This window comes from Pongo abelii, chromosome 13 (genome assembly GCF_028885655.2).
Source record: "Pongo abelii isolate AG06213 chromosome 13, NHGRI_mPonAbe1-v2.0_pri, whole genome shotgun sequence".
In the NCBI taxonomy this organism is placed as follows: domain Eukaryota; kingdom Metazoa; phylum Chordata; class Mammalia; order Primates; family Hominidae; genus Pongo; species Pongo abelii.
Genome location: NC_071998.2, coordinates 124614593 through 124642323, shown reverse-complemented (window position 1 = coordinate 124642323; position 27731 = coordinate 124614593). Strand labels below are relative to the sequence as shown.

At 48.6% G+C, this 27731-nt stretch overlaps 1 protein-coding gene across 2 annotated transcripts; it reads left to right on the top strand.

Moving 5' to 3' along the window:
• Nucleotides 1–168: 168 nt before the first annotated feature.
• Nucleotides 169–26985, top strand: ABO (ABO, alpha 1-3-N-acetylgalactosaminyltransferase and alpha 1-3-galactosyltransferase). Of its 2 annotated transcripts, none has more exons than XM_024252403.3 (7): nt 169–235; nt 13549–13618; nt 14353–14409; nt 15847–15894; nt 17615–17650; nt 18209–18340; nt 19386–26985. In XM_024252403.3, exons 1-7 carry the CDS (start codon nt 208–210, stop codon nt 20074–20076), a joined length of 1062 nt encoding a protein of 353 aa, XP_024108171.2. In that variant the 5' UTR covers nt 169–207; the 3' UTR covers nt 20077–26985. The 2 variants fall into 2 exon arrangements, with proteins under 2 accessions (XP_024108171.2, XP_024108170.2); XM_024252402.3 differs by having other exon boundaries at nt 18206–18340.
• Nucleotides 26986–27731: the final 746 nt, after the last annotated feature.

Here is a 27731-nt window from a genome sequence, read left to right as displayed (position 1 = left end):
GTCCCATGGGGGCGCGCGCGAGGAGGCGCCGTCCCTTCCTCGCGGGGGTCCCTGGGGACCCCCGGCCGCCTCCCGCGCCCCGCTGTCTCCTCCCGTGTTCGGCCTCGGCAAGTCGGGGCGGCGGCGCGGGCCGGGAGGGGCGCCTCGGGCTCACCCCGCCCCAGGGCGGCCGGGCGGAAGGCGGAGGCCGAGACCAGACGCGGAGCCATGGCCGAGCTGCTGCGGACGCTGGCCGGTGAGTGCAGGCCTCGGCCCCGGGTGCCCGCAAGGGAGCCGCTGCGGCCGCGAATCCGGGGTGCACCCGACAGCCGGGCCGGGGGGTCGCTCAGGGCTGCGGGGCTTCAGGCCGGCCGCCGCCCCGGCCTCCGAGACCCTGAGTCCTGGGGAGCCGGCGGGCAGGTGGGCGCGGCCGCGCTGTGGGTGCCTGGGACCCGCAGGCAGGATGGGTGTGGTGGCGCGGCCTGGCCGGGGGCTCGTCTCCGGGGGGTCCCTGGGTCCTGGTGAGAGCGGGGTCCCTCGACGCCGTGGCGGTCTCCAGCCTCTCCTCGCCCCTCCACGCTCCCCGCCTTCCATGAGCTGCTATTTTCAGCACCTACCGCCCGACCCCGGACGAGGACTAGGCTCCAGGCTGCCCTGCCCGCCCCCCAGCCCTACCCTCGGGCATGCGGCCGGGCGCCCGGGTTGGCCGGGAACAGCCTCCATACCCCAAACGCCGAGGCGCCTCGGGAAGGCGAGGTGGCAAGTTCAATGCCAAGCGTGACGGGGGAACTGCGCCCGGGGAGCTCAGGTGATACAGGAGTTAAGAAGAAATATTTAGGCAACCGGGTGCGGTGACTCAGGCCTGTAATCCCAGCACTTTGGGAGGCGGAGGGTGGATCACCTGTCCTTAATTTTCTTGGCGCCAGAAGATGAATTGAGTATTTACCCAGACAACAACGTCGCTTCAGAGGGAGGGATGCAGAACGCAAGGCCACGGGGCGCAGGCTGCAGGCCAGTGAACCCCAACGCCAAAGGCCAGGGAGAGCCAGGTGGGGTGCCCAGAGCCAGCACACAGCCCCTTAATTTGGAGGAGTGCTGTGTACACATTTGGGGAGAGAAATGTTTTACTTTGATTTGGAATCAGGTCGGGAATAAGGCATACTGAGGCCTGAGTTGGTGAGGGCTCCTGCCTCGGAGGTGCAGCCCTGGAGGAGCGGGAGGCAGAGGAGTGGAAAATTCATGAAGAAAACTGGGTGTGGTGTAGGTCGAGGCCCTGCCCTCAACAATGCTCACCATCTGTCGGTGTTTACTGTGAGGCAGCACTGTGTTCAATACCGCTGAGTTCTCAGGAAGGAACAGTAAATACTTCCCGGGTCATTCTTTCACCCATGGGAAAACAGGTTTGGAGAGATCTGGGACAGTGCTCTGGTCCCAGGCAGAAAGGGCTGAGTGGGGCCTGGGACTCAGGTCTGACTGCAAACACCTGCCTCTTCCCTGTGCTGCCAGCGCGTTCCGGGTTCTTCCCTGTCCCTCCTTTGTGGTCTTTGTTTTCCTTTTTTTGTCTTGATATGTTTCAACAGATGTATACAATAAACTGCACATAAAAGGTACAGCTGGATACATTTTGACCCATATAAATGTATCCAGTCTTGGATACATCTTGACCCAGTCAAGATGATGAACACAGCTGCCACCCCAGGAGTCTGTCCTGCCCCACGGGTTATGCTGTCTTAGTTGGTCTCATGTCAGGGAGCCTTGGAGGACCAGGGACTGGGCAGTTGGTCTCCATACTCCTGGGGTTCTGGCACTGGCTCTGGCCCATGACCACAACCAAGACAAACATCTTGAAGACTAAGAGGTTAGGTCTTCTGAGAAACCTGACAAATGAGTGCCCATTCTCAGGTTACCCACATTCTGCATGTTGATTTAGTCATCCAACCAATGTTTGTTGAACACTGATGAGAACAAGCAGGCCTGTGCTAGAAGGTGCCTGCAGCCAGGAGCTGGTGAGCGGGTGTCCTTAGTGATACCAATGGCGAGGGACCCAGTGTGTGGAAATCTAGGGGACAAGCATGCCAGGGAGAAGAGCTCACATGGGGAAGGCCCTGCTCCACAAATCAGTCAGGCTTGTTGGGGCGGGCAGGAGAGCAGGGTGGTGGAGTCAGAGGGAGTGCTCCCCCGAAAGTCAGGAAGAGGACATGAGAGAGCCTTGGAGATGACAGTGAGGATGTGGTTGGTGGGAGGTGAGCTGGGTGTCATGTGCTGGCTCCTTAGAGAATGCTCAGCCCCTTCACACACATCATAATCCTTGGAGGACTGAGACCACGTGCAGGAGTTTTGGAAGCTGGCAGTGCACCCAGTCCCGGCTCTCCTCCATTCTGGTGGGTCTCACCAGAGATTGGCCAAGAAGAGATCAAACTGTTCTGGACCAAACTGAGGGTGGGGCTGCTATCTCTCGCGGCCCAATAACGAGATGCAGATGAACTGGGGAGGAAGAGAGTTATTTCTGTAACCAGTTACAAGGAGAAGACCGGGAAATTATCACCAGACCAACTTAAAATTACAAAGTTTTCCAGACCTTATATACCTTCTAAGCTATATGTCTATGTGTACGTGTGCATTCATCTAAAGACATAAGTAATTGACTTATTTTAATCTATAACTAAGGTCTGAGTCCTGAAGACCTTCCTCTGGAGCCTCAGTAAATTTACTTAATCTAAAACGCTTATCTTGTCTCCTAAATCATGGGGGTTTGGGAAGTTCCTTCAGACCCCCAGTAAACTTATTTGTGGAGTCCTGGGGAGTTTCTTCAGACCCCCAATAAAACTTGTTTAATCCTAAATGGGTCCTGTTAAGAATTCCTTCGTTATATTTTGTCATGCTTGAAGGCCCAGGAAAGTCTAGGCAAAACTCTTGGTGGGATTTTGTTACATTCCGGCCTTTTTATAAGGGCACTGGCTTTTAATATTTAACTTAACCACTCAGTCAGTACTGAAACAGTTGTTATGGAGGCCTGCATTAGTGAGACCTGGCCTGCCACAAAACGTCTTACTTGGAATGGTGCCCATAACTTCAAAAAATCAGCTTTGACGGAGCCCTACTGAACACACCTAGCATCTCTCTTCTTTCAGCTTAGGGTCAATGGGCTGGGGTTGATGGCATCATTAAAAGAAACAGCTTTATTGACGTGTCATTGATGTGCCATAACATTCACCTGTTTCAAATGAATTCTTTTTAGTTAGTTTACAGAGTTGTGAAATAAATTTTATAACTTTTCCATCCCCAGCCCGCCAAAACTCCCTGGAACTCCTCTGCAGTCATTCCCTATTCCCACCTGGCCTCAGACAATCACTTTCGGTCTCTCCAGTTTTGCCTTTTCTGGACAGGTCATATGAATGGAGTCCTATGTTACGTGGTCTTTTGTATCTGACTTCCTTCACTTAGAATAATGATTCTGAGATTCATGTATGTTATAGTATGTATCAGTATTTAATTCCTTTTTATTACTGAATAATCCATTGTACAGATAGACCGCATTTTGTTTATCCATTCATCAGCTGAAGGACATTTCGGCTGTTTCTGCTTTTTTAGCTATTTTAAACTGCACAACACTGCTATGAACATTCGTGTACAAGACTTTGTGTGAACATGTTTTCATTTCTCTTGGGTTGATACCCAGCAGTGGAATTGCTGGGTCATACAGGAAATCTATATTTAACATTTTAAGAAACTAGCAAACTGTTTTCCAAAGTGACTGCCCCATTTTACATTCCCATCAGCAGTGTATAACGGTTCTAATTTTCTTTTTCTTTTTTTGAGACAAGGTCTTGCTCTGTCACCCAGGCTGGAATGCAGTGGCATGATCTTGGCTCACTGCAGCCTCAATCTCTTGGGCTCAATTGGTCCTCCCACCTCAGCCTCCTGAGTAGCTGGGACTACAGGTGAGTACCACCACATCCAGCTAATTTTTGTGTATTTTTTATAGAGATGGGGTTTTGCCATGTTGCCCAGGCTGTTCTCAAACTCCTGGGCTCAAGTGATCTGCCCACCTCGGCCTCCCAAAGTCCTGGGATTACAGGTGTGAGCCACTGCGCCTGGCTGAGGGTTCCACTGTCTGTACATCTGCAGCAATACATACCATTCTTGTGGGTAAAAGGTGGTATCTCATTATAGTTTTGACTTACATTTCCTCAATGACGAATGATGGCAAGTGGCTTTTCTTGTGCTTTTTAGCCATTTGTATATGTTTTTGGCGAAATGCCTGTTGAAATGTTTTGCCTTTTTAAAAATTGAGTTGTCTCCTTTGTTCAGTTTTGAGAGTTCTTTACATACACTGAATACACAGTATCATATATATATACACACACATATATATACATATATGTGTGTATATACATATACGTATATATGTATATATACGTATATGTATATATACATATACATATATATGGTGTGTGTATATATATATATATACACACACCAGATATATGATTTGCAAATATTTTCAACCATCAATAGTTTGTCTTAACACTTTTTTATTGGTGTTTTGAAGTACAAAAGTTTTACATTTTGATCCATTCCAATTTATTAACTTTTTCTTTTATTGTGCATCTGGTACCATATCTAAGAAATCTTAATCCAATGTCACAAAGATTTAATCTTATATTTTCTTCTAACCGCTTTCTAGTTTATGTGTAAGAATCTGTCCATTTTACCTAAGTTACATAATTTGTTGGCAAACAGTTGTTCATAGTATTTCCTTGAAATCCTTTTAATTTCTGTAAGATTGGAATTGGTGTCTCCTCTTTTAGTCCTTATTTTAGTTATTTGTGTTCTCTCTCTCTGGTCAATGTAGCTAAAGCTTTGTCAATTCTCTTGACCTTTTCAGAGAACTGACATTTGATATTATTTTACTTTATCTTTTTCTTTCTGTTCTCTAGTTCATTGGTTTCCACTCTAATATTTATTAATTTCCCTTCTTCTCACTTTGGGTTTAATTTGTTCTGTCTTTTCTTATTGTAGTTACTTACAATGGAAGCTTACACACTGATTTAAGATTTTTTTTCTAATTTAGACTTTTACAGCTATAAATTTCCCTTGAAACACAGCTTTAGTTATATCTCATAAATTTTGGTATGTTGTGTTTACATTTTCATTCAGCTCAGAGTATCTTTTGATTTTCTTCTTTGACCCATTGCTTATTTAGAAGTGTGTTGTTTACTTTCTATGTATTTATAGATTTCCCAAATTTCTTCTGTTAATTTCTAATTTCATTCCCCTGTGGTTAGAGAAGAAACTTTGTGGATATCAGTCCTTTTGAAAATTTCAGACTTGTTTCATGGTCCAGCATATGATTGACCTTGGAGACTGTTCCATGTGCACTTGAGGAGAACGTGACTTCTGCTCTTGCCAGGTGGAGTGTTCTAGGGATGTCAGTTGGTGTCCAGTAATGTCAAGTCATTTGTATCTACTGATTTTCTTTGTAATTATTCTATCCATTATTGAGAGTGGGGTAGGATTTTGGTGTCCAACTATTGTTGTTTTTTTTTGTTTTTTTTTTTTGAGGTGGAGTCTCACTTTGTCACCCAGGCTGGAGTGCAGTGGTATGATCACAGCTCACTGCAGCCCCCACCTCCCAAGGCTTAAGTCACCTCAGCCTCCTGAGTAGCTGCAACTACAGGCAAGCACCATCATGCCTAGCTGATTTTTGCATTTTTTGTAGAGACAGGGTTTTGCCATGTTACTCAGGCTGGTCGCGAACTCCTAGGCTCAAGTGACCCACCCGCCTTGGCCTCCCGAAGTGCTGGGATTACAAGCGTGAGTCACCACGCCCAGCCCAACCATTATTGTTGAATTGACTGTTTCACCCTTCAATTCTGTGAGTTTTTGCTTCATGTATTGCTGCAGAATAATTAAGGAATCAGAGAGACCAATGGGGTTGAGGAGGAATTATTTAATTATTTAGGTGCACCGACCCAGTCAATTAACATCCAAAGGACTGAGCCCCAAATAAAGAGTCAAGCTACCTTTTAAGCATTTTGTGGGGTGCGGGGAGATTTGTGCAGGGGGAAGAGTATTACAGAAGCGAGAAAGAAAGACAGTTATTCAATTAAGATATGCATTACATTATTTCTTACTTTTCAAGGAACAACATGTTTTACGACTTGAGATTATCTGTTTAGTGACCTTGCAGCTGCACAGCTAGAGAAACAGGGTCTTCACAATGCCTGGGAAAGGGAGAGATAAGGCTCACTAGCCACAGAAAAACAGGCAGTTAATTTTTAAAGGACTCCAGCCCTTTCTCTTCCTCAAGGGGAATTGGTTTTTTACATACAACTGAGTTTTTGCTTACACAGTTTTTAATTTCTTTTAATTCCTGTTCTAGTATTTTAGGGCTAGGTTGTCAGGTGTGTATATATTTCTGCTTGTTATATTTTCCTGATTTATTCACTTTATATCATGGCAGAATGTTTCTCTTTAGTAAGATTTTTGATCTTAACAAAGTTGGCCAGATGTGGTGGCTCACGCCTGTAATCCCAGCACTTTGGGAGGCCAAGGCAGGTGGATCACCTGAGGTCAGGAGTTCGAGACTAGCCTGGTGAACATGGTGAAACCCCGTCTCTACTAAAAATACAAAAAAATTAGCCAGCTGTGATGGTGTGCGCCTGTAATCCCAGCTAGTTGGGAGGCTGAGGCACGAGAATTTCTTGAACCTGGGAGGCTGAGGTTACAGTCAGCCAAGATCGTGCCACTACACTCCAACCTCAGCAACAGAGTGAGACTCTGTCTCAAAATAACAAAAAAGATTATTTAGTCTGATGTTAGCATTTCTCCTCAAGCTCCCTTATGGTTGTTTGCATAGCAAATCTACTATCCTTTTGCTTTGACCTATTTGTATCTTTGTTTCTAAAGTATGTCTCTCATAGGCAGCACATAGTCAAAGCTTAAAAAAAAATCCAGTCTAATGATCTCTGCCTTTTGATTGGCATGTTCATTCTGCTCCCATTCAATGTTATTATTGCTGTGGTTGGATTTCCATCTATCAGTTCACAATTTGTTTTCTATGTTTTATGCCTTTTTGTTCTTCTGTTCATCTTTTACTGCCTTCTTTTGTATTAAGTATTTTCTAGTGTACTATTTAAATTCCCTTTTTCTTTTTAAGTGTATATTTTAAAGTTATTTTGTTAGTGTTTGCTCCAGGGTTACAATATGCATTTTAATTTACAGGATCTACTTCAGATTAATACTAATTTTAGTAAAATACAGGAACTTGACTCCAATATAACTCCATTTCCTCCCTCCTTGCTTGTGGTTTGTAGTATTATTGTCATATATGTTCATCTATATATGTTATAAACTCAACAACATGGTGTTATAATGATTGTTTCACACAATCTTATTTCTTTTCAATTCAGTAAGTCAAGTAAGGAGAAAAATACTTTTCAAGTCTTTTATATTACACTATTACACTGTATATTTATCACTGACTTTACTCTTGATTTCTTCCTGTATATTCAAGTTATTGTCTGGTGACCTTTCCTTGCTCCAGTGTATATAATAACTTCATTGCCTCCTTGCTTCTTTATGCTATTATTGTCATATATATTGTATATGTTTATGCTGTGAGCCCATCAACTAAGTCAGCTTAGCAAGGTCTCAAGATACAAAGTCAATGAATAAATCAGGCTGGGTGTGGTGGCTCACACCTGTAATCCCAGCACTTTGGGAGGCCGAGGTGGGTAGATCACTTGAGGCCAGGAGTTTGAGAGCAGCCTGGCCCACATGGCAAGACTCCATCCTTACAAAAATACAAAAAAAAAAAAAAAAAGTTGAGTGTGGTGGTGTGCCTGTAATCCCACCTACTTGGGAGGTTGAGGCAGGAGAATTGCTTGAACCCAGGAGGGAGAGGTTGCAGTGACTGGAGATCACACCACTGCACTCCAGACTGGGCAACAGGGCAAGACTCAGTCTAAAAAAAAAAAAGAAAAAGAAAAACAAGAATAAATCAATTATTTTTCTATAATACTTGCCACAATCAATTGAACCATGAAAAATTTTAAATACCATTTACAGTAGCATCATAAAACATGAAATATTTAGAGAATAATTTATCAAATTAGGAGAAATGCCTATACAATTAAAACTGCAATACAAACCAGGCACCATGGCTCATGCCTGTAATCCCAGTACTTTGGGAGGCCAAGGTGGCCAGATCACTTGAGCCCAGAAGTTTGAGACCACCCTGGGCAACATAGTGAGACCCTGTCTCTACAAAAAAAAAAAAAAATTAGCTGGGCATGGTGGCATGCACCTGTAGCCCCAGCTACTCAGGAGGCTGAGGTGAGAGGATGACTTGAGCCCAGTAGGCAGAGATTGCAGTGCACTTCAGCCCGGGCTACACAGCAAGACCCTGACAAAACAAAAAAGAAAAAGAAGGTCACAAAAAAACACAAAACTGCAAAATATTGCTGACAAAAATTAAAGAAGACATAAATAAATGAAGAAATATACCATGCTCATGGATTGGAAGACTTACATTGCTAAACTGTCACTTCTCCCCAGATGGATCTATAAGAGTCCACATAATCTCACTTAAAACTCCAGAAGAAATTTTTGTAAAGTTGACAGCTGATTCTAAAATTTTACATAGAAATGCAAAGGTCTCTGAATAGTCAAAACAATTGGAAAAAGAAAAACAAAGTTGGAAGACTTACTTTCCAGGCTGTATTTCAAGGTGGATTACACAGCTACAGTAATCAGAATAGGCTGATATTAGGATAGACAGATAGTTCAATGGAATAGAATGCAGAGTTTAGAAATAGACCCACACAGAAATAGTCAATTGATTTTTAATAGTTGCTTTTTGATAAGGGTGCTAAGGTAATGTGATAGAGAAAGGAAAATATTTTCAATTCAAATAGCTGAAATGACTGGATATCCACTGGGGGAAGAAAGGGACTTTAGCCTTTCACACAATACACAAAAATTATGGAATTCTGAAGAAAATAAGAGAAAATGTTCATGAACTTGGGGTAGGCAAAAATTTAATAGATGAGGCAAAAAAAAAGCCCAAACCATAAAAATGGTTTCATTTTCATAAGGATAAATTAGAGTTTATAAAAATTAACACTTCCCTTCAAAAGAAAAATTAAGAAAAAATGAATAAATAAGCCACAAACTGAGAGAAAATATTTGTTTTCTAAGAAATATTTTGTTTTTCATTTTTATGGGTTCATAGTAGGTGTATATATTTATGGGGTCCATGAGATATTGTGGTTCAGTCATACAATGGAAAATTCACATCATGGAGAACTGGTATCCATCCCCTTGAGCAATTATCCTTTGTGTTACAAACAATCCAACTATACTCTTTTAGTTATTTTTATTCTTATTTTTTTTTTGAGACGGAGTCTCGCTCTGTCACCCAGGCTGGAGTGCAGTGGCGCCATCTCAACTCACGGCAACCTTTGCCTCCCAGGTTCAAGTGATTCTCCTGCCTCAGCTTCCTGAGTAGCTGGGACTACAGGCACCCACCACCATGCCCGGCTAGTTTTTGTATTTTTAAACTTTTTTTTTTTCTTTTTTCTTTCTTTCTTTTTTTTTTTTTTTTTTTTTTTGAGATGGAGTCTCGCTCTGTCGCCTAGGCTGGAGTGCAGTGGTGCGATCTCGGCTCACTGCAACCTCCGTCTCCCAGGTTCAGGAGATTCTCCTGCCTCAGCCTCCCAAGTAACTGGGATTACAGGCATGCGCCACCACACCCAGCTAATTTTTTGTATTTTTAGTAGAGGCAGGATTTCACCATGTTGGTCAGGCTAGACTCGAATGCATGACCTCGTCGTGATCCACCCACCTCGGCCTCCCAAAGTGCTGGGGTTACAGGCGTGAGCCACCACACCTGGCCTTAGTTTTTGTATTTTTAGTAGAGATGAGGTTTCACCATGTTGGCCAGGCTGGTCTTGAACTCCTGATCTCAGGTGATCCACCTGCCTTGGCCTCCCAAAGTGCTGAGATTACAGGCGTGAGCCACTGTGCCCGACCTCTCTTTTAGTTAAATGTACAATTAAATTATTATTGACTATAGTCTCCCTGTTATGCTATCAAATACTGGGTCTTATTCATTCTTTCTATTTATTTGTACACATTAACCATCCCTACATACCCTCCCACCCCTGCCACTACCCTTCCAAGTCTCTGCGAACCATCCTTCTATTCTCTATCTCCATGAATTTAATTGTTTTGATGTTTTGATACTACAGATAAGTGAGAACATGCAGTGTCTGTCTCTCTGTGCCTGGCGAGAAAATATTTGTAATATTTGTATTTGGCAAAGGACTTGTATCCAAAATATAGAAATAAATTCTGCTCAATAATAAAAAGAGAAACAACTTAATTTAAAATGAGACTCAGTGTCTACAAAAAGTAGGATAATTAGCCGGGCATGTTGGTGCATGTCTGTAGTCCCACCTAATCAGGAGGCTGAGGGGGAAGGATCGCTTAAGCCCAGGAGTTCGAGGTTGCAGCGAGCTGTGATTGTGCCACTGCACTCCAGCCTGGGTGACAGAGTAAGATCCTGTCTCTAAAAAAAATAAAAATAAAGGGCCGGGTGAGGTGGCTTATGCCTGTAATCCCAGCACATTGGAGACTGAGGCAGGTGGATCGCTTAAGCCCAGGAGTTCAAGACCAGCCTGGGCAACATGGTGAAACCCCATCTCTACCAAAACCACAAAAAATTAGCTAGATGTGGTGCATGCCTATAGTCCCAGCTACTCAAAAGGCTGAGGTGGGAGGATCACCTGAGCCCAGGAAGTCGAGGCTGCAGTGAGCCGTGATCATTGCCACCACACTCCAGCCTGGGCAACTGGAGTGGGACCATGCCCCCCAAAAATATATATAAGTAAATAAATAAATAAATAAATAAATAATAAAATGAGCTAAAGATCTGGACAGGCTTCATAAGAAGCAAGCAAATGGCCAATAAATACATGAAAAGATGATTTACCTCCTTAGTCACTGGACACACTTAGATACCACTCATCCACTAGCATGGCTAAAGCATAAAAGGGTGACCATCAAGTGTTGGCAAGGATTGAGGTTCTCGTACATTCCTGGCAGGAATGGAAAATTCAGTCACCACTTTGGAACACAGTTTGGCAGTTTCTTACAAAGTTAAACATATACTTACCTTATGACCCATCTTTTCCACGCCTTGGTATTTACTCAAGGGAAATGAAAACACAGGTCCACAAATACCTGCACATGAGTGTTTACAGAAGCTTTGTTGCTAGTGGCCCTAAACAGTGAAAAAACCAAAGTGTCTGTCAATAGGAGACAGAATAAATGAATTGTGGCGGATTAACAATGGCATGCTTCTCGGCAATAAGAAAAGTTGAATTGTGGCGGATTAACAATGGCGTGCTTCTCAGCAATGAAAAAGAACGAACAACTGATACACGTGAAAATATAGGTGAATCTTCAAAACAGCATGCGGTGTGATACAGCCAGAAATAAAAGAGCATGTATCAGTTGATTCCGTTTATGGGAAATGCCAGGGAATCAGATCCATGGTTGCCGGGGTCAGGAGGGACCTTACTGGGGTGATGAAAATGTGTATATGTTGTTTGGGGTGGTGATTACATGTGTACATACATTGTGTGAAACTCATCAAAACCGCATACCTAAAGTGGGTACATTTTATTGGATGTTAAGTTATCCCTCACATTAATTTTCAAAGTTTTAAAAAATGGAACCATTTTTGCCAAACTGAAGGAAAATTATTTCCACCGAGATTTCCCTACAGCCAAACAATCTACCAACTACAAAAGTGGAAAAAATAATTTAGGACATGTAAAGTTAAATGTTTTGCCTCCCACATTTCTGTTTCAGGAAGCTATTCGAGATAAATGGCTCCATGGTCACAGGACTTAGAAAGGTGGGGGTAAATACACACAAGCACTATAAGAAGTAACAGATGAATTAGTTGAAAGGGACTGATTTCGGGGGAAGGAATAGGAACTGGGCCAGGAGATAGACGCCTTTCAGACTTGCCCTTGTGAACACAGTAGTCTCCTCTTACCTGCGGGGGATAGGTTCTGAGATTCCCAGTGGATGTCTGAAACCACGGATAGTACCAAACCCTACAGAGAGTATGTTTTCTCCTATACACACATACTATGATAGGGTTTAATTTATAAATTAGGCACAGGGTGGGATTAACAACCATAATTAATAATAAAATAGAACAATTATAACAATATACTGTCCGAGGCGGGTGGATCACTTGAAGTCAGGAGATCGAGACCAGCTTGGCCAACATGGTGAAACCCGTCTCTACTAAAAATACAAAAAATTAGCTAGGCATGGTGGTGGGCGCCTGTAAACCCAGCTACTCGGGAGGCTGAGGGAGGAGAATTGCTTGAACCCGGGAGGCGGAGGCTGTAGTGAGCCGAAGTTGCCCCTTTGCACTCCAGCCTGGGCAACGAGCGAAACTCCGTCTCAAAAACAACAACAACAACAAAAACAATATACTGTAATAAAGGTTACGTGAATGTGGTCTCTCTAAAAAAAATATGTGTATATATATCTTAGTTTGTGGGGTTTTTGTTGTTGTTGTTGTGTTTATTTTTAAGAGACAGGGTCTTGCTCTGTCACCCAGGCTGGAGTGCAGTGGTGCAATCATGGCTCACTGCAGCCTTCACCTCCTAGGCTCAAGTGATCCTTCCACCTCAGCCCCCTGGGACCAGAGGCATGCACCACTATGCCCAACTGATTTTTTGTTGTTGTTGTTGTTGTTGTTGTTTTGATAGAAATGAGTTCTCACTATGTTGCCCAGGCTGGTCTAGAACTCCTGGCTTCCAGCAATTCTTCTGGCTCAGCCTCCCAATGTCCTGGGATTATAGGCATGAGCCACCACGCCTGTCCTCAAAATATTTTACTGTTCTATACTCACCTATTATTGGCCTTTGGTTGACCATGGGTAACTGAAACTCCAGCAAGCAAAGGTGTGGATAAGGGAACTATTGTACATGACTTTAATATACATAAAATCACCTTAAAAGAAAGACAATGATTGTTTCCAGGGCACGAGCCTCTGAGAGAGCAGGGAGATACTAGGGGAAGTTGGTGGCTCCTCTCCCTGGCAGGAACTGGTCTGGGATCCTGGCTCAGCCTGGCCATGAGGCTGTCCTGGCCTGCCTCGGTGGGTTCGACAGTGACCTCGAGGTGCTCATTTCAGTGTGATTCGTTCCGGTCTCCCAGGGGAAGGGGGTGCTGAGTGGAAGGAGGTCATTGGGAAGCCGAGGTGGCTCTCAGAGTCTGCAGGAGCAGTCGGGCTGATGAGCTGGGAGGAGCAGACCACCTCCCTCTTCTCTGAGTGGGAGGAGGGCCGGAACTGGACTGGGTTTGGAGATGCTCAGGTGGGGCTCAGAGCATCACCTGTGGGGCAGAGGGACCATCTTGCAGATGAAGGCCCGTCACAGGGTGTGATGCCTGAATGACAAGGCAGGACAGGTAAAGTGGGGCAGGTGAGAGAAGGAGGGTGAGTAATGTGATTTTTCTACTCCTGTTTTCCAGGAAAACCAAAATGCTACGCACTTCTACCTATGGTCCTTTTCCTAATAATGCTTGTCTTGGTCTTGTTTGGGTAAGACATCTTGTTTGGGTTTGACCATCGAGGCTGGCCTGGTTTGGGGAGAAGTGACCACAGCAGCCAATCAGACCCATGGGGCCTCCCTGAGCTCCCCGAGTATCACAGTCATCAGGGTCCTAAGGACAGTTGTTGCCCGCGTCCAGCTCTGGCGGAGGGTGTGTTTACTTGCTCCCTTATTTAAGCCTCACCTGGGCAACAGGCTCATCTCACTCCCATTTAAAATTTTCCTAAGTGTGGAGTCTGGGGCTGGGAGAGCAAGCCCCTTGCCCACAATTGCGTGGCTGGGGGTGGGGAAGGCAATTCTGGGTCCCAAGCTGTTAGTCGCTTCCAGACACAGAAGTTCCCAGAACCACAGAGTGAAGTCACCTGTCAGCTCTACTGGGGCATCTGTGGACACAGCCTGGAAACACTCCCTGAGGTGGCCTCGGGGACTGCACTGACCAAGGCACGGGTGGCGGGGGGTTGGGGAGGGGGGGCTCTGGAGCTCCTGCAGGTGCCCATACATGAGCAATATCCCAGGGACCACCCTTCTGCTCACCTCCCGGTGTGGGACGTGGCAAGATGCCTGAGCTTTGCTGAGAACTTGCCCTACCTGCCTCGAGGCCTTGCAGCTTCACCGGCAACTCTTGTGCTCACGCTGCTGGCCGCACCATGCACTTTTTGGAGGAAGGGACCAACAGGCAGTCTTTGTTCTGTGTCCTGAGTCTTGGCACACTTCCTTCCTGCAGTTACGGGGTCCTAAGCCCCAGAAGTCTAATGCCAGGAAGCCTGGAACGGGGGTTCTGGTGAGTGCAGGGAGGAGCAGGTGAAGCATCCATGCTGGCCGGGGTGCTGGCTGTGGGCTGGCACACACATGGGTAGGCCTGGGCCCCCTCTCTATGCTCTGCCCAGTGTAGACATGGTCAACTCTGTGGCCTTGAAGGGTCACCTGGATACGTCTGGAGTCAGCCTTGACCTCCCTTCTGACCTCCAGTCCCCAACTCCAGGCTTACCCAGAGTTCCCATGCATGGTCTCTGCTCCCCCACCCCCACCCCTCCTCCACCAGCCATCCTCAACTCTCCCTTTGCTCTCACCCCTACACTGGGTTCCCAAATCCTGCCAGCCCTGCTCTTTAGCAGCTCGCATGCCCACTGGCCTCCCTGCCTTCGATGTCCTGCTCCAGGGGTCCGGTGGGGCTGCCCTCATCTCTGCGACAGCCTCAGACTTGTCTCCCCATCCCCATCAGCCCTGTCCCCCTTCTTCTCACAGCAGCTGGAGTGATCTTTCCAGAACATAAGGTAGGAGGCTCTCCATGATCTGATCCTGCCTTGCTGACCTCCCCAGCCTCATCTCTCCCTCCTCTGCCCTCGCCCTCTGTGCTCCAGCCAACATGGCCTGTCGCTTGTCCACCTGCCGTGCTGTCCTGACTCCAGGCCTTTGCCTGTGCTGTGGGCTCTGTTGGGACCACTCTTGTCTCCCCGCTGCTGTGTCTGCTAATTCCCACTCGTGTCAGTGATCCATGGCTGCAGAACACACCACTCCATCCATGGAAAACAATCACAATCATTGATTACTATCTCCCTGGGCTTCCTGGGGTGGACTGGGCTCAGCTGGGTGGTTCACTTTGGGGCCTCAGCAGTCATGGGCAGACAGTGGCTGGGGTCACTGCAAAGACTTCCCTGCGTCTCCGGCAGTTGATGCTGGCTGTCATCTGAGACACCTACCCAGGGCCTCTCCCCGGGGCCTGGGCTTCTGCTCAGCTTGGTTGGGAGGCTCCAAGACCAACATCCCAAGAAAGATGAGACAGAAGCCGGATCGCCTTTTTGGGCCTGGCTTCAGAAGTCACCCAGCGTCACTTCTGCTGCATTTTATTTCTTAGAAACTCGGAATATCAGACCGCATCTCTTGATGGGAGGGGGCCTCACGGTTTGCAGACATGTTCTGAAACTCCACTCTGCCTGGCCTTGGCTTTGACGTGAATGTGTGGGCTGTGAGGCTCCCTGAACGTCTGGCTGTGAGGCTCAGACTGCAGCGTTGGCTGTTACAGGGTCTGGCACACGGGCCCACGCCAGACCCATCGCCACAGTGATGGCTGTTCTGTGACTGTTTCTGGTGGCCTCTGCTCCACACTCCAGGCTGACGCTGTGTCCCTTCCACTGGGACCCTCAGGTGGCTTCCATGCACTTGTGCCCTAAATCCTGCTCCTAGAATAAACTTCATCTCCTGTGTTCTCATTCTGCAGCATGGCTGTTAGGGAACCTGACCGTCTGCAGCATGTCTCGTTGCCAAGGTATAATGTCAGTGCCTCCCTTCAGTGCCTCCCGTGTCACAGAATTGTCCTGCAGCCCTGGCATCTGTGTGCGTGTGGACAGAAGCGTGTGGGAGCTGGGGCAGGTCCTCTTTCCTCCTATGACTTTGAGGGAGGGGGCTGCTCCCTCCCCAGTCTTTACCCTGACTTGGCCCTCGTCCTGCAGCCACTCAGAGAGCACGATGGAGCTGGAGCTTCAGTTTTGACCAGCTGCGTATCGCCGCCTTTTGTATGTGTGTGTGTGTGTGTGTGTGTGTGATGGAGTCTCGCTCTGTCGCCCAGGCTGGAGTGCATTGGCACCATCTCTGCCCACTGCAACCTCTGCCTCCCGGGTTCAAGTGATCCTCCTGCCTCAGTCTCCTGAGTAGCTGGGATTACAGGCGCCCACCACCACACCTGGCTAATTTTTGTATTTTTAGCAGAGACAGCGTTTCACCATGTTGGCCAGGCTAGTCTTGAACTCCTGACTTCAAATGATCTGCCCGCCTCAGCCTCCCAAAGTGCTGGGATTACAGGCGTGAGCCCCTGCGCCTGGCCTTCAAATTGGCTTTTAAAGAGGATGACCAGCTGGTCTGTTCTGTCTGGGGCCTTGGAGGGCTGTTTCCCAGGATGTGGGCCTTTATCAGTGCTGACCTGAGAAAGTCTAGGCAATCAAGGCCAAGCTGGCCACACTGCTTTTGATTTTTTTTTTCATTGTGATAAAATACGCTTAACATAAAATTTGCCATCTTAGTCATTTTGGAGTGTTCAGTAGTGTTAAGTCCATTCACATCGCTGTGCAGCCATCACCACCATCCATCTCCAGAACACTTCATCTTGCCAAACGGAAGCTCTGTCCCCAGAAAATAGCAACTCCGTTTTCCCTCCCCCAGCTCACCATTCCATGGTCTGTTGTTATGAGTCTGACTACTCGAACTACCTTTTATAAGTGGAATCAATGGTACCTGTGTTTTTATGTCGGGCTCAAATCACTGAGTGCGATGTCCTCACGGTCCATCCAGGTTGTACCAAGTGTCAGAATTTCCTCCCTCTTTTCTGCTGACTCCCCGCTTTTAAAGGCCACCTTGGACATTCAAATTGTGGCCATTACTGACAGTTAAAATGGCCCCGGCTCATGTCTCCTGAGCCTCTACAATACTTTAGGTGGGGACAGTACTGCGGCCCACATGTCCCCACAGGCTGCGTGTAGCACCTGACAGTGCTTTGTGCCACTGTGGAGCAGGTGTCACTCTCCCACTTCTCAGAGAGGAAGCTGGGCTCTGGAAGCCACCAGCCCACAAGGAGGCCCAGCAGGCTTTGGGCCCAGGTGGGGAGGTCTGCACATCTCAGGGCCTTTCCCTGGGAACAACCAGGGACAGAGGCCACAGACCCAGACTCCTCTCTGCCCACAGTGAATTGAGACACAACCCCTTACATCCCTCCCAGGCTTAAGTCAAGTGGAAAGCAATGGCCCCTGAGGTCACTTAGTCCCTCTTGCTAGTTTACAAGTGCTGAATCAGAGACTCAGCTTCGGCCCTTTCCCGAGGTCCTGGGATTATGAGCTGACACAGCCCCCAAGCAACCACAGTGATTCCAGCCTGGGAGTGTGGCCTTGGCGGGAGGGTCGACGCCCAGTCATGGTTCAGCGGCTGTGCACACCCCCTGCTTACCTGCCTCCCACGCTTTCCATGCAAACTCATGTGATGGCGCTTTGTGCTTGCAGGATGGTCTACCCCCAGCCAAAGGTGCTGACACCCTGGTGAGTAAAGTTACTGAAGCTGAAACTGAACGCAGCTCAAGGGGCTGTTCTGAAGGTATTAGAGGGTGGTTTCCTTGATGTAAATCTCAGTTGGGGCTGCTTCCCCATTCTCTCCTCTCAGATGCTCCTGACATCTGAATTGGGAGGCCCACATGGCTGTCCTCTTTCCCTTTGCTTTCTCTGACTTGCGTCTCGTTTCCTGTCCCTTTGTTCTCCAAAGCCCCTGCAAAGGCCTGATAGGTACCTCCTTCCTGGGGAGGGGCAGCGGGGGTTGGGTGCTGGGGAGGGTTGGTTCCTATCTCTTTGCCAGCGAAGCTCAGCTTGCTCTGCGTTCCGGCAGGTCCAATGTTGAGGGAGGGCTGGGAGTGATTTGCCCGGTTGGAGTCGCATTTGCCTCTGGTTGGTTTCCTGGGGAAGGGTGGCTGCCTCTGGAAGGGTGGTCAGAGGAAGCGGAAGCTGAGTGGAGTTTCCAGGTGGGGGTGGCGGTGTGCCAGAGGCGCATGTGGGTGGCACCCTGCCAGCTCCATGTGACCGCACACCTCTCTCCATGTGCAGTAGGAAGGACATCCTTGTGGTGACCCCTTGGCTGGCTCCCATTGTCTGGGAGGGCACGTTCAACATCGACATCCTCAACGAGCATTTCAGGCTCCAGAACACCACCATTGGGTTAACTGTGTTTGCCATCAAAAAGTAAGTCAGTGAGGTTGCCGAGGGCAGAGACCCAGGCAGTGGCGAGTGACCACGGACATCGAGGTCTCTCCTTGTGTTCAAGACAGAGTGGGGTGGCGGCCAGCCTTGTGCACCCGGAGGGTAGATGGGAAAGGTCATTCACGCAGCATCTTACTGAGCTCATGTGGGCTCGTGGGGTCGCCGGGTCGGTAAAATCCAGCTCCTTCTCCAGAGGCTGCGTCTCACCCAGGGATGGTGGCTTCTGCTGCCCCCTCCTCTCTGAAACTGTGGCCAGCCCTCATGCTGAGCCACCCCTTCAATACAAGGCTCCAGATGTTTCCCGCTCACTGACCAGAGATAGCAGGAAGGGGACATCTGTTTGCTGTCCTTGGACCCTAGAAAGAGGATGCTGGCAGAGCCGTGGTCACTTCTCTGTCAGAGATGTAGGTGGGGCAGGCAAGGCAGTTGGCCCCAGACACCAAGGGAAGTGGCTGACCCACAAGGCCCTCGGACTCTGGGCCAGGCCAGAGAGGGAGCTAGCCAGGCAACTGCAGATACATACTTGACCTCTCGGCAGCTGTGGGCAGCTGGGCCAGCGACAGTGGCGGAGGCCAAGAATGACCTACTCTTAGGAATATGTGCAGTTCAAGCCTGGAGAGAGGAAGCTCTAGGGTGCAGAGGCCGGTGTGTGGAGGCCTTGCGTGCAGCTTATAATGAGGGGGCACATGGCCGACCTGGCCATAAGAGGGGTAACTGCGTGGGGAGGTGTGGCTCAGGCCAGGCTGACAGGGAGTGAGCGGGTGCCAGCCTGCGGCCTGCTACCAGCCTCCAGCTGCCTGCCCTCAGCCCTCCTTCGTAAGAGGGGGTGCTGGTGGTCCCCCATCGCTGGGAAGAGGATGAAGCAAGTCGCAGCCCGAGGACTCGCTCAGGACAGGGCAGGAGAACGTGGTGCATCTGCCGCTCTGAGCCTTCCAATGGCCGCTGGCGGGCGGGCGCAGGGCGGGCCTCCTGCGGCCCAGGGGCGCACGGCCGGCCGCTCCCCCAGCCCCGTCCGCTTGCCTTGCAGGTACGTGGCCTTCCTGAAGCTGTTCCTGGAGACGGCGGAGAAGCACTTCATGGTGGGCCACCGTGTCCACTACTATGTCTTCACCGACCAGCCGGCCGCGGTGCCCCGCGTGACGCTGGGGACCGGTCGGCAGCTGTCGGTGCTGGGGGTGCGCGCCTACAAGCGCTGGCAGGACGTGTCCATGCGCCGCATGGAGATGATCAGTGACTTCTGCGAGCGGCGCTTCCTCAGCGAGGTGGATTACCTAGTGTGCGTGGACGTGGACATGGAGTTCCGTGACCACGTGGGCGTGGAGATCCTGACTCCGCTGTTCGGCACCCTGCACCCCGGCTTCTACGGAAGCACCCGGGAGGCCTTCACCTACGAGCGCCGGCCCCAGTCCCAGGCCTATATCCCCAAGGACGAGGGCGATTTCTACTACCTGGGGGGGTTCTTCGGAGGGTCGGTGCAAGAGGTGCAGCGGCTCACCAGGACCTGCCACCAGGCCATGATGGTCGACCAGGCCAACGGCATCGAGGCCGTGTGGCACGACGAGAGCCACCTGAACAAGTACCTGCTGCGCCACAAACCCACCAAGGTGCTCTCCCCCGAGTACTTGTGGGACCAGCAGCTGCTGGGCTGGCCCGCCGTCCTGAGGAAGCTGAGGTTCACGGCGGTGCCCAAGAACCACCAGGCGGTCCGAAACCCGTGAGCGGCTGCCAGGGGCTCTGGGAGGGCTGCCGGCAGCCCCCGTCCCCCTCCCGCCCTTGGTTTTAGCAGAACGGGTAAACTCTGCTTCCTTTGTCTGTCCTGTTGTGAGTAACTGAAGCCTAGGCCCCGCCCCCACCTCAAATGACACACACCCCCTCCCCGCCACAGAGACACCATTACATACACAGACACACACAGAAAGACACACACAGACACACAATCACACACACACCCTCCCCGCCACAGAGACACACCATTACATACACAGACACACACAGACACACAATCACAGATACCCCCTCCCGGCCACAGAGACACACCGTTGCACACACATACACAGAAAGACACACACAGACACACAATCACACACACCCCCTCCCTGCCACAGAGACACACCATTACACACACACACACAGAAAGACACACATACAGATACACAACCACACACACCCTCTTCCTGCCACAGAGATGCACAATTACATACACAGACACACAGACACACACAGACACAGACACACAAACATACACAGAAAGACACACACACACATACACGCACCAGACACACAGACACAGATACACAGATACAAAGACACAGACATATAGACACACAGACATGCACAGAGACACATGGAGACACATGCAAAAATGCACAGAGAAAGACATACAGAAGTGTACACACAGACACATAGACCACACAGACACACAGACATGCATGCAAACACACAACATGCAGACATGCACACACAGACAGACTTGCAAACATGCACGCAAACACAGACGCACGCACAGAGACTTAGGCGGGCCAAATTCAGTGCCTGGGGCATAAGTTCCTGGAGGGGTGGCCACCTTCAGCCCCCACGGTGAGGTCCTGAGGAACCTTCCCCTTAGACAAGGGATCACGGAGGAGGTCTCTTCCGGAGCCTGGAGGGAGGCCTCAAGTGGTCCTTCCACCTTGGCATCCCAAAGTGCTAGGATTATAAGCATGAGCCACTGCACCTGGCCCCAACATCATTTATTGAAGAGACTGTCATTTCCACATTGTGTTTCTTGGCATTTCTGTCAAAGATCAGTTGACCATAAATGCATGGATTCACTTCTGGGCTCTCTATTCTGTTTCATTGGTCTGTTTGTTTTTATGCCAATACCATGCTGTTTTGATTATTATAGCTTTGTAGTATATTTTGAAGTTAGGTAGTGTATTGTCTCCAGCTTTGTTCTTTTTGCTTAAGATTGCTTTGGCTATTTAGGGGTCTTTGTGGCCATTACTGACAGTTAAAACACCCCAGCTTGTGTCTCCTGGGCCTCTACAGTACTTTAGGTGGGGAAGTACTGTGGCCCACATGTCCCAACAGGCTGTGTGTGGCACCTGACAGTGCTTTGTGCCATTGTGGAGCAGGTGTTACTCCCTCATACAAATTTTAGGATTATTTTATTTATTTCAGTGAAAAATGTCAATGAAATTTTGATAGGGATTGCATTGAATCTGTAGATTGTTTGGGTTGTATGGACATTTTAACAATATTAATTCTTCCAATTCATGAACATGGGATGTCTTTTTTTTGGCACCTGATCTCAGATATGGGATAGCTTTCTAATTATTTGTATCTTCAATTTCTTTCACAAATGTTTTATAGTTTTCAGCATACAGATCTTTCACTTCCTTGGTTGGATTTATTTGTAAGTATTTTTTGTAGCTATTGTAAATGAGATTGTTTTCTTGATTTCTTTGTTAGGGTATAGAAATGCTACAGATTGTTGTACATTAATTTTATATCCTGCAACTTTACTGATTTCATTTATTCTAACATCTTATTGGTGGAATCTTTAGGGTTTTCTATAAGATCATGTCATCCATAAACAGAGACAATTTAACTTCTTCCTTTCCAATTTGGATACCTTTTATTTCTTCCACTTGCCTAATTATTTTGGCTGAGGGCCAACTTATTGGGTTTGTTGTTGTTGTTTTTTGTCTGTGTCTTTTGGTGTTTCGTGTTGCTGGCTTTTCCAGCATGCAGTCGCAGATATATGAGGCAGAAAGAAAACCCAGGGAACTCCTGTCATGTCATTCCTCAGGTCCCAAGGTCCCTACCTGGTCTGCCTTCTTTTCTCCATCTTTTAGTGTTTGAGATACATACATTTATGTGTGTAGTTATATATGTATGTGTAATATCCAGGGAAGTATACAGGGCTTTTAACTGTCCTTAGTGTAGGACATGGGGACAGGTGCATCTATTCTACCTTGTCTGGAAGTGGAAAAATCTTCAAGAAGTCAATTTATCACCAACTGGCCTGACAGAACTCCTGGTTTAGTGTCTAGCTGTCCCCACTAAAATCAATCACCATGCCATCGGGCACTCTCTTCCCTCTGTGCTGTGTACTGGGACCTGAAATGGCGCCCAGCACCCTGAGAGCACAGGAAGTCTGAGGGGCAGGAAAGAATGAACGCAGCTTCTTATGTGCCCCACCCAATAATCCCAAGTCAAGCACGGACCTGGGAGCTGAAGAGACAAGCTGGAGGTCAGGCAGTTCTATTACTTAAGCCTGGTTCTTCCTGACTCCAAAAGCCAGGCGCCACCCCATGCTCCTTCCCAGCAGAAGCTGGTTTTCACCAGGTCAGGAGGACAGGATGGCTATTCCTGACCGTTGTACAGCAGTGCCACATCTCCTAGTTTCCAGAACATTTAATGTGTTGCTGTGGAGGCCCGGCAGCTCTGAAGTAGCCCCTTGAGCCCAGGAGAAACCGGGCCTGGAGGGGCGGGGTGGGGTAGGCTGAGGTTTCCAGTATCCCACGTGGGCATCCCGTTGCTGAGGTCAACAGCCCCTCCCTGCAAGGGAGGGGAAGGAGCAGGGAGGCGCACCCTTCCTCCCTCTGCGTTTCACTGGAGATGACCTGTGTCCTACTGTGGTTGCACGTGGACCAGCCCAGAGGGACTGGAGTGACTCTTCCCACAGGTGGGGCGAAGCCGGCCTGGGCACAGGGCCTCACCACAATCCCTGAGCCCCGCCTCCCTGGGGGATTTCCAGGGGCTGTCCCACTGCTTGGTGAGCTGGGGGTGTGGGGGACCACAGATGAGGCAGGCGCCTAAATTGCTTGTGCGGAGTCTGGCTGCCCTCCCCCTCCAGGCCCCTTCCTGTGTCCTCGGGCCCCTCGGGTCCCTGCACCAGGCCAGCAGCAGTCGGGTGTCAGAGGTTCAAGTCCAGGCTGACCCCTCGGATGCACCGACTTTGCCCAGGAGGGCTGGGGAGAGGGCAGCCCCAAAGTGTCATCTTTGATTATTCTTTGTCCCCAAAGCCAGCCTTGGGCATGTGCCCAGCACAGGGAGAGCTGCTGCCTCCACGGGCTTGAGTCATTTTTGCTTCCTTGCCCCTCTCTGCTCTGTTTGGTTTAAAACACAAAAACCAACACCCGCGGGCGAGGCGAGGCGAGGCAAGCCTTGACCCGCCTGCTTCCCCCCCTGCAGCCTCGGGCCCCATCCTCCCGCGTGGCCGCACTAGGGGTGCTGGGGGCGGAGTGGGGACCAGACCTGAGTGGGTTCTGGGTTCAGCTTTGCAGCAGGAGCAGCTGGGGCATTGTCAGTGGGGCAGGTGACCCAGGATCTGAGCAGGAATCTTCCAGGTGGAGGTGGGGCCACCCCTCTGCTTCCCACTGCTGCCTTCTGCTCTGGGGGCAGCCCTGGCTGAGAATCCAGTGGAGTAAGGGCTTTGAAATGGTTTTGATTGTAAAAGTAATGTTTAGCTATTCCTTTTTTTTTTTTTTTCTTTTTTGAGACGGGTCTCACTGTGTCACCCAGGCTGGAGTGCAGTAGTGAAATCTGGGCTCACTGCAACCTCCACCTCCCAGGTTCAAGTGATTCTCCTGCCTCAGCCTCCTGAGTAGTTAGGATTACAAGCGCCTGCCACCACACCTGAAATTTTTGTATTTTTTAGTACAGATGGAGTTTCACCATGTCAGCCAGGCTGGTCTCAAACTCATATCCTCAAGTGATCCACCCTCCTCGTCCTCCCAAAGTGCTGGGATTTTGGCATGAGCCACCACGCGCAGCCATGTGTGGCCATTTTTAAAAGTTGTGAACAGATAATTAAGCCTATTCGCAACATTAGAAAATTTAAGTTAAAATTTAAATGACTCTAGCAAGCATTAGCCTTTAGGTGCCCTGGGTCCCCCTCCTCACTGCCCCCCACCCCGCCGCCTTCTGAGAAGTGTTTTGTAATTTTTCGTATTTATAAAATGGATTTGATTCAAAACTGACGTTTCCTCTTCACAGTCTCACAGGTCCGGAAGGAGCCAAGAGGCTCTTCTGTGGCCTGATGAGGAGTAGCTGCCTAGCCGTGGTAGCACCTCCTATCACATGTTAAGGGACCCTTCCCCAGGGCCACATCTGGCAGAAGATGGCTTATGATGTTAGCAGCTTGAAAGTAGTGTAAACCAAAGATAAAATTCTAAGCCCACTCCCCCAGCCATCGGAATGGACCCCTCCTCTTGGCCAGGGCACTCCAAAGTTAACCTGAAAAACTGGTTCAGGCTGTGAAGAGAAGGTGGGGTGGACATGCCTCATTTATGTCCTCCTCCCTTTTGGAATTCAGCAAAGCTGACCAGCATAAACATTAACACAGACCTTAAGTCTGATTAGAGGCATTTACAATCTATTCTCTCTAAAGCGTGCTACTTGGAGGCTTCCTTTGCATGATAAAACTTTGGTCTCCACAACCCCTTATCATAACCTAGACATTCCTTTCTAGTGATAATAACTCTTTCAACCAATTGCCAATAAAAAAATTTTGAATCTACCCATAACCTGGAACCTCCCCGCTCCACCTTCGAGTTGTCCCACTTTTCTGGACAGAAGCAATGTGGATCTTGCATGTATTTGATTGATGTCTCATGTCTCCCTAAAATGTATACAATTAGGCTGTGCCAAGATCACCCTGGGCACATGTTCTCAGGCCCTCCTGAGGTTTCTGTCTCAGGCCATTGGTCACTCAGATTCGGCTCAGAATAAATCTCTTCAAATATTTTTCAGAGTTTGACTTTTTGTCGACAATAAGCTCATCAGATTAAAGCTGTTGGAACTTTAAATTACTTTGAGCCTTGAAGGACTGGGATTCTGAGACCCTAGTCAAGCAGCAATTCGCTGTGAACTTTGCTTCTTCAATTATAGATTAACGCTCTTCCTTTCTTGATTTGTAAAATGTTATGAAAGACTAAATGGCACCAGATGTAAGACCCCTTCCCTTTCTTAGTTACTGACCTTTTGTTACGAATTAACTTCTTTCTTTTCTTGCACCCAACTCAGACCAGATGGTACAAAAGACCCCATGCCTATCAAATTCCATAAGACAGTATGTTAAATATACTTTTCCTGAAGGGAACAAGATATAAGCAAACAAATTGCTGCAGCTCATAAGCCAATCTTATGTGGAAAATGTAATCATGCTAAACCTCCTTGTATTTTCCCATTTAAGTGAAGCCCTAATCCCTCCGCCTCAGAGCACTGAGCCCATTCCTTTAGAGTCTGTGTTTTCTGAGTGGTGGTCCTCAAACTTAGAGTTAGAATAAACTCTATAACATTGGATTTTGAACCTTTCAATTATTTCAGGTGGCAGAAGAAACACACAGACCCCACCTCTTCCTTTGGAGTTCTGTGCTGCTCATTTCAAAGGGATTTCATCCTGCCCTTTGTAACCACCCAAGGGGTTCCTCCTGCTCCCTTTCTAAATAAAGACCATGCGTTCCAGTAAAGAAAAGAGTTTAATAGACATGAGGCCGACCACACCACATGGTAGAGAGAGTTTGTACTCAAATCATCTCATCAAAGGCTCATAGGTAGGGGTTTCTCAAGGCAGTTTGGGGGGTCAGGGGTGGCCAAGTAACAGGTACTGATTGGCTGGGGCATACATGAACTCATAGAGGGTCAAAGCTGTCCTCCTGCAGGCTAAATCGCTTCTTACGGGGGTGCCACAGGAGTGAGGTTGGGGATTCCAGGTAGAGCCATGGGTATCAGACCTGCAAAAAACCTGAAAAGATATCTCAAAAGACCAATCTACAGTTGGGGAAATTGTGTATTTTGCTAGAGAGGTCTATACCTTAGCTCCTCCCTCTAGCCTCATAGCTTTTCATTAGCTTTAACACAGGCAGAAGAGTTTTGGGGGAGGCCTGTTGTTATTTAAACTATAAATTAAATGTCTCCCAAGGTTAGCTCAGCCCAAAAGCCCAGGAATCATTAAGGGAAAGGAAAGATGAGGGGCGGGTTAGCTCAGCTCACTCTTACAATTTTTCTAATTGATAGAGTTTTTGCAAAGGCGGTTTCACTTTCAGCGTGGTCGTTCTTCTAACCTCTCCTGCTTCCCCAGGTCCTCACCCCAAACCAGCACCCACCCTGCACTCCCAGGGTGAACCCTCCCTTCCCTCCTGCTCACCTGGGCCCATCCCAGGTTCCCCCCAGGAGCTGCGGAAGGGCCCAGTGGTGCCACCTTGGCCTCCAGGCATCACTCTCCAACTTCTTCCCTCCTCCCTCCACAGGAACCTTGCCTCAAATGTCACTCCCGCTGCTCTCTGCTGCACTCAGCCTCTTCCTGGCAAGTGTGCCCCTCCCCTCTTGAAAAAGAAGCCATCACCAGCCTCTTGTGCCCACCCCCATTTAGGCCCCCCACTCCTCTCCAGTCCCAGGGTCTTGGAAGAGCCTCTGGATCACAGGGGCCGGGAAATTTGGCCCGGAGAGAGGGAACCTGCGGAGGAGACGGGGGATCTCTCGGTGCTCTTCCGAAGAAGCCCCTGGATCTCCCACTGTGTTCTGCTCTCCCGGGTGGGCAGGTGTCAGGATGGTGCCTGGTACAGCTGGTTTTGGGCAGAAGCCCCGCCCGTGGCCTGCACGTTGGGTGTCTGCGTGTTGGGTCCCTGCTCTGCAGCCTCAGCAGGTACTGTGACGGGGGATGGCCGGGCAGGGACCTGGCCAGCTCTTTGTCTCAGCTGCCTTCACACGGCAGGGTTTGCTTTGCACATCACATCCCTGTGAACGTACAGGTGTGATTAGTTTGCTGGTTTGTGGCAGGGTGGTTTTTTCTTCTTCCTAAAAATGGATTTAGTAGATTTTTAGCTTCCCAGGTTTCATCTGAACCAATGACTTGGAATTTAAGACAATGGCTACATGCTTTTGACTGGGTTTGGGATTTGTGATCCAAAACAGTTCATTTGTTATATGGCTAGAATATGACATGACTTTTCGTGTGTTTTAAAAAACATAATGAGGCTGCGGCTGCGTCCACGTTGACCAAGACTGGAGCGACGTTTAAGGAAGGGATGGAATCGCCGGGAAGTGCCCTTGTTGTTGCTGGGGGACTCCCAGCCTTCCCTGTGGCCCCAGAAGGAGAAGCAGTGGCTCTGTGAAGCAGGCATGGAGAGTAGAAAACTGGAGTTATTAGCATACCCTAGTACATCTTACAACTTTCCCTTCCATGTTAGCACTTTAGTGCTGGCTTCTCAGTTTTCTTAACATTGAGACAATAAATGCGTGTTGTGTCTTGTAGATGGCATAAAGAGTAAGTAAGAAGTTTTAGAGTTGTTCTGGAAAATGTCAGACTAAATCTCCACTTGAGTTGTGTATTCTGCTAGTCCAAGTGGACAGCAACTTCCTGCTATCCTCCCTCCATGAAAACAGC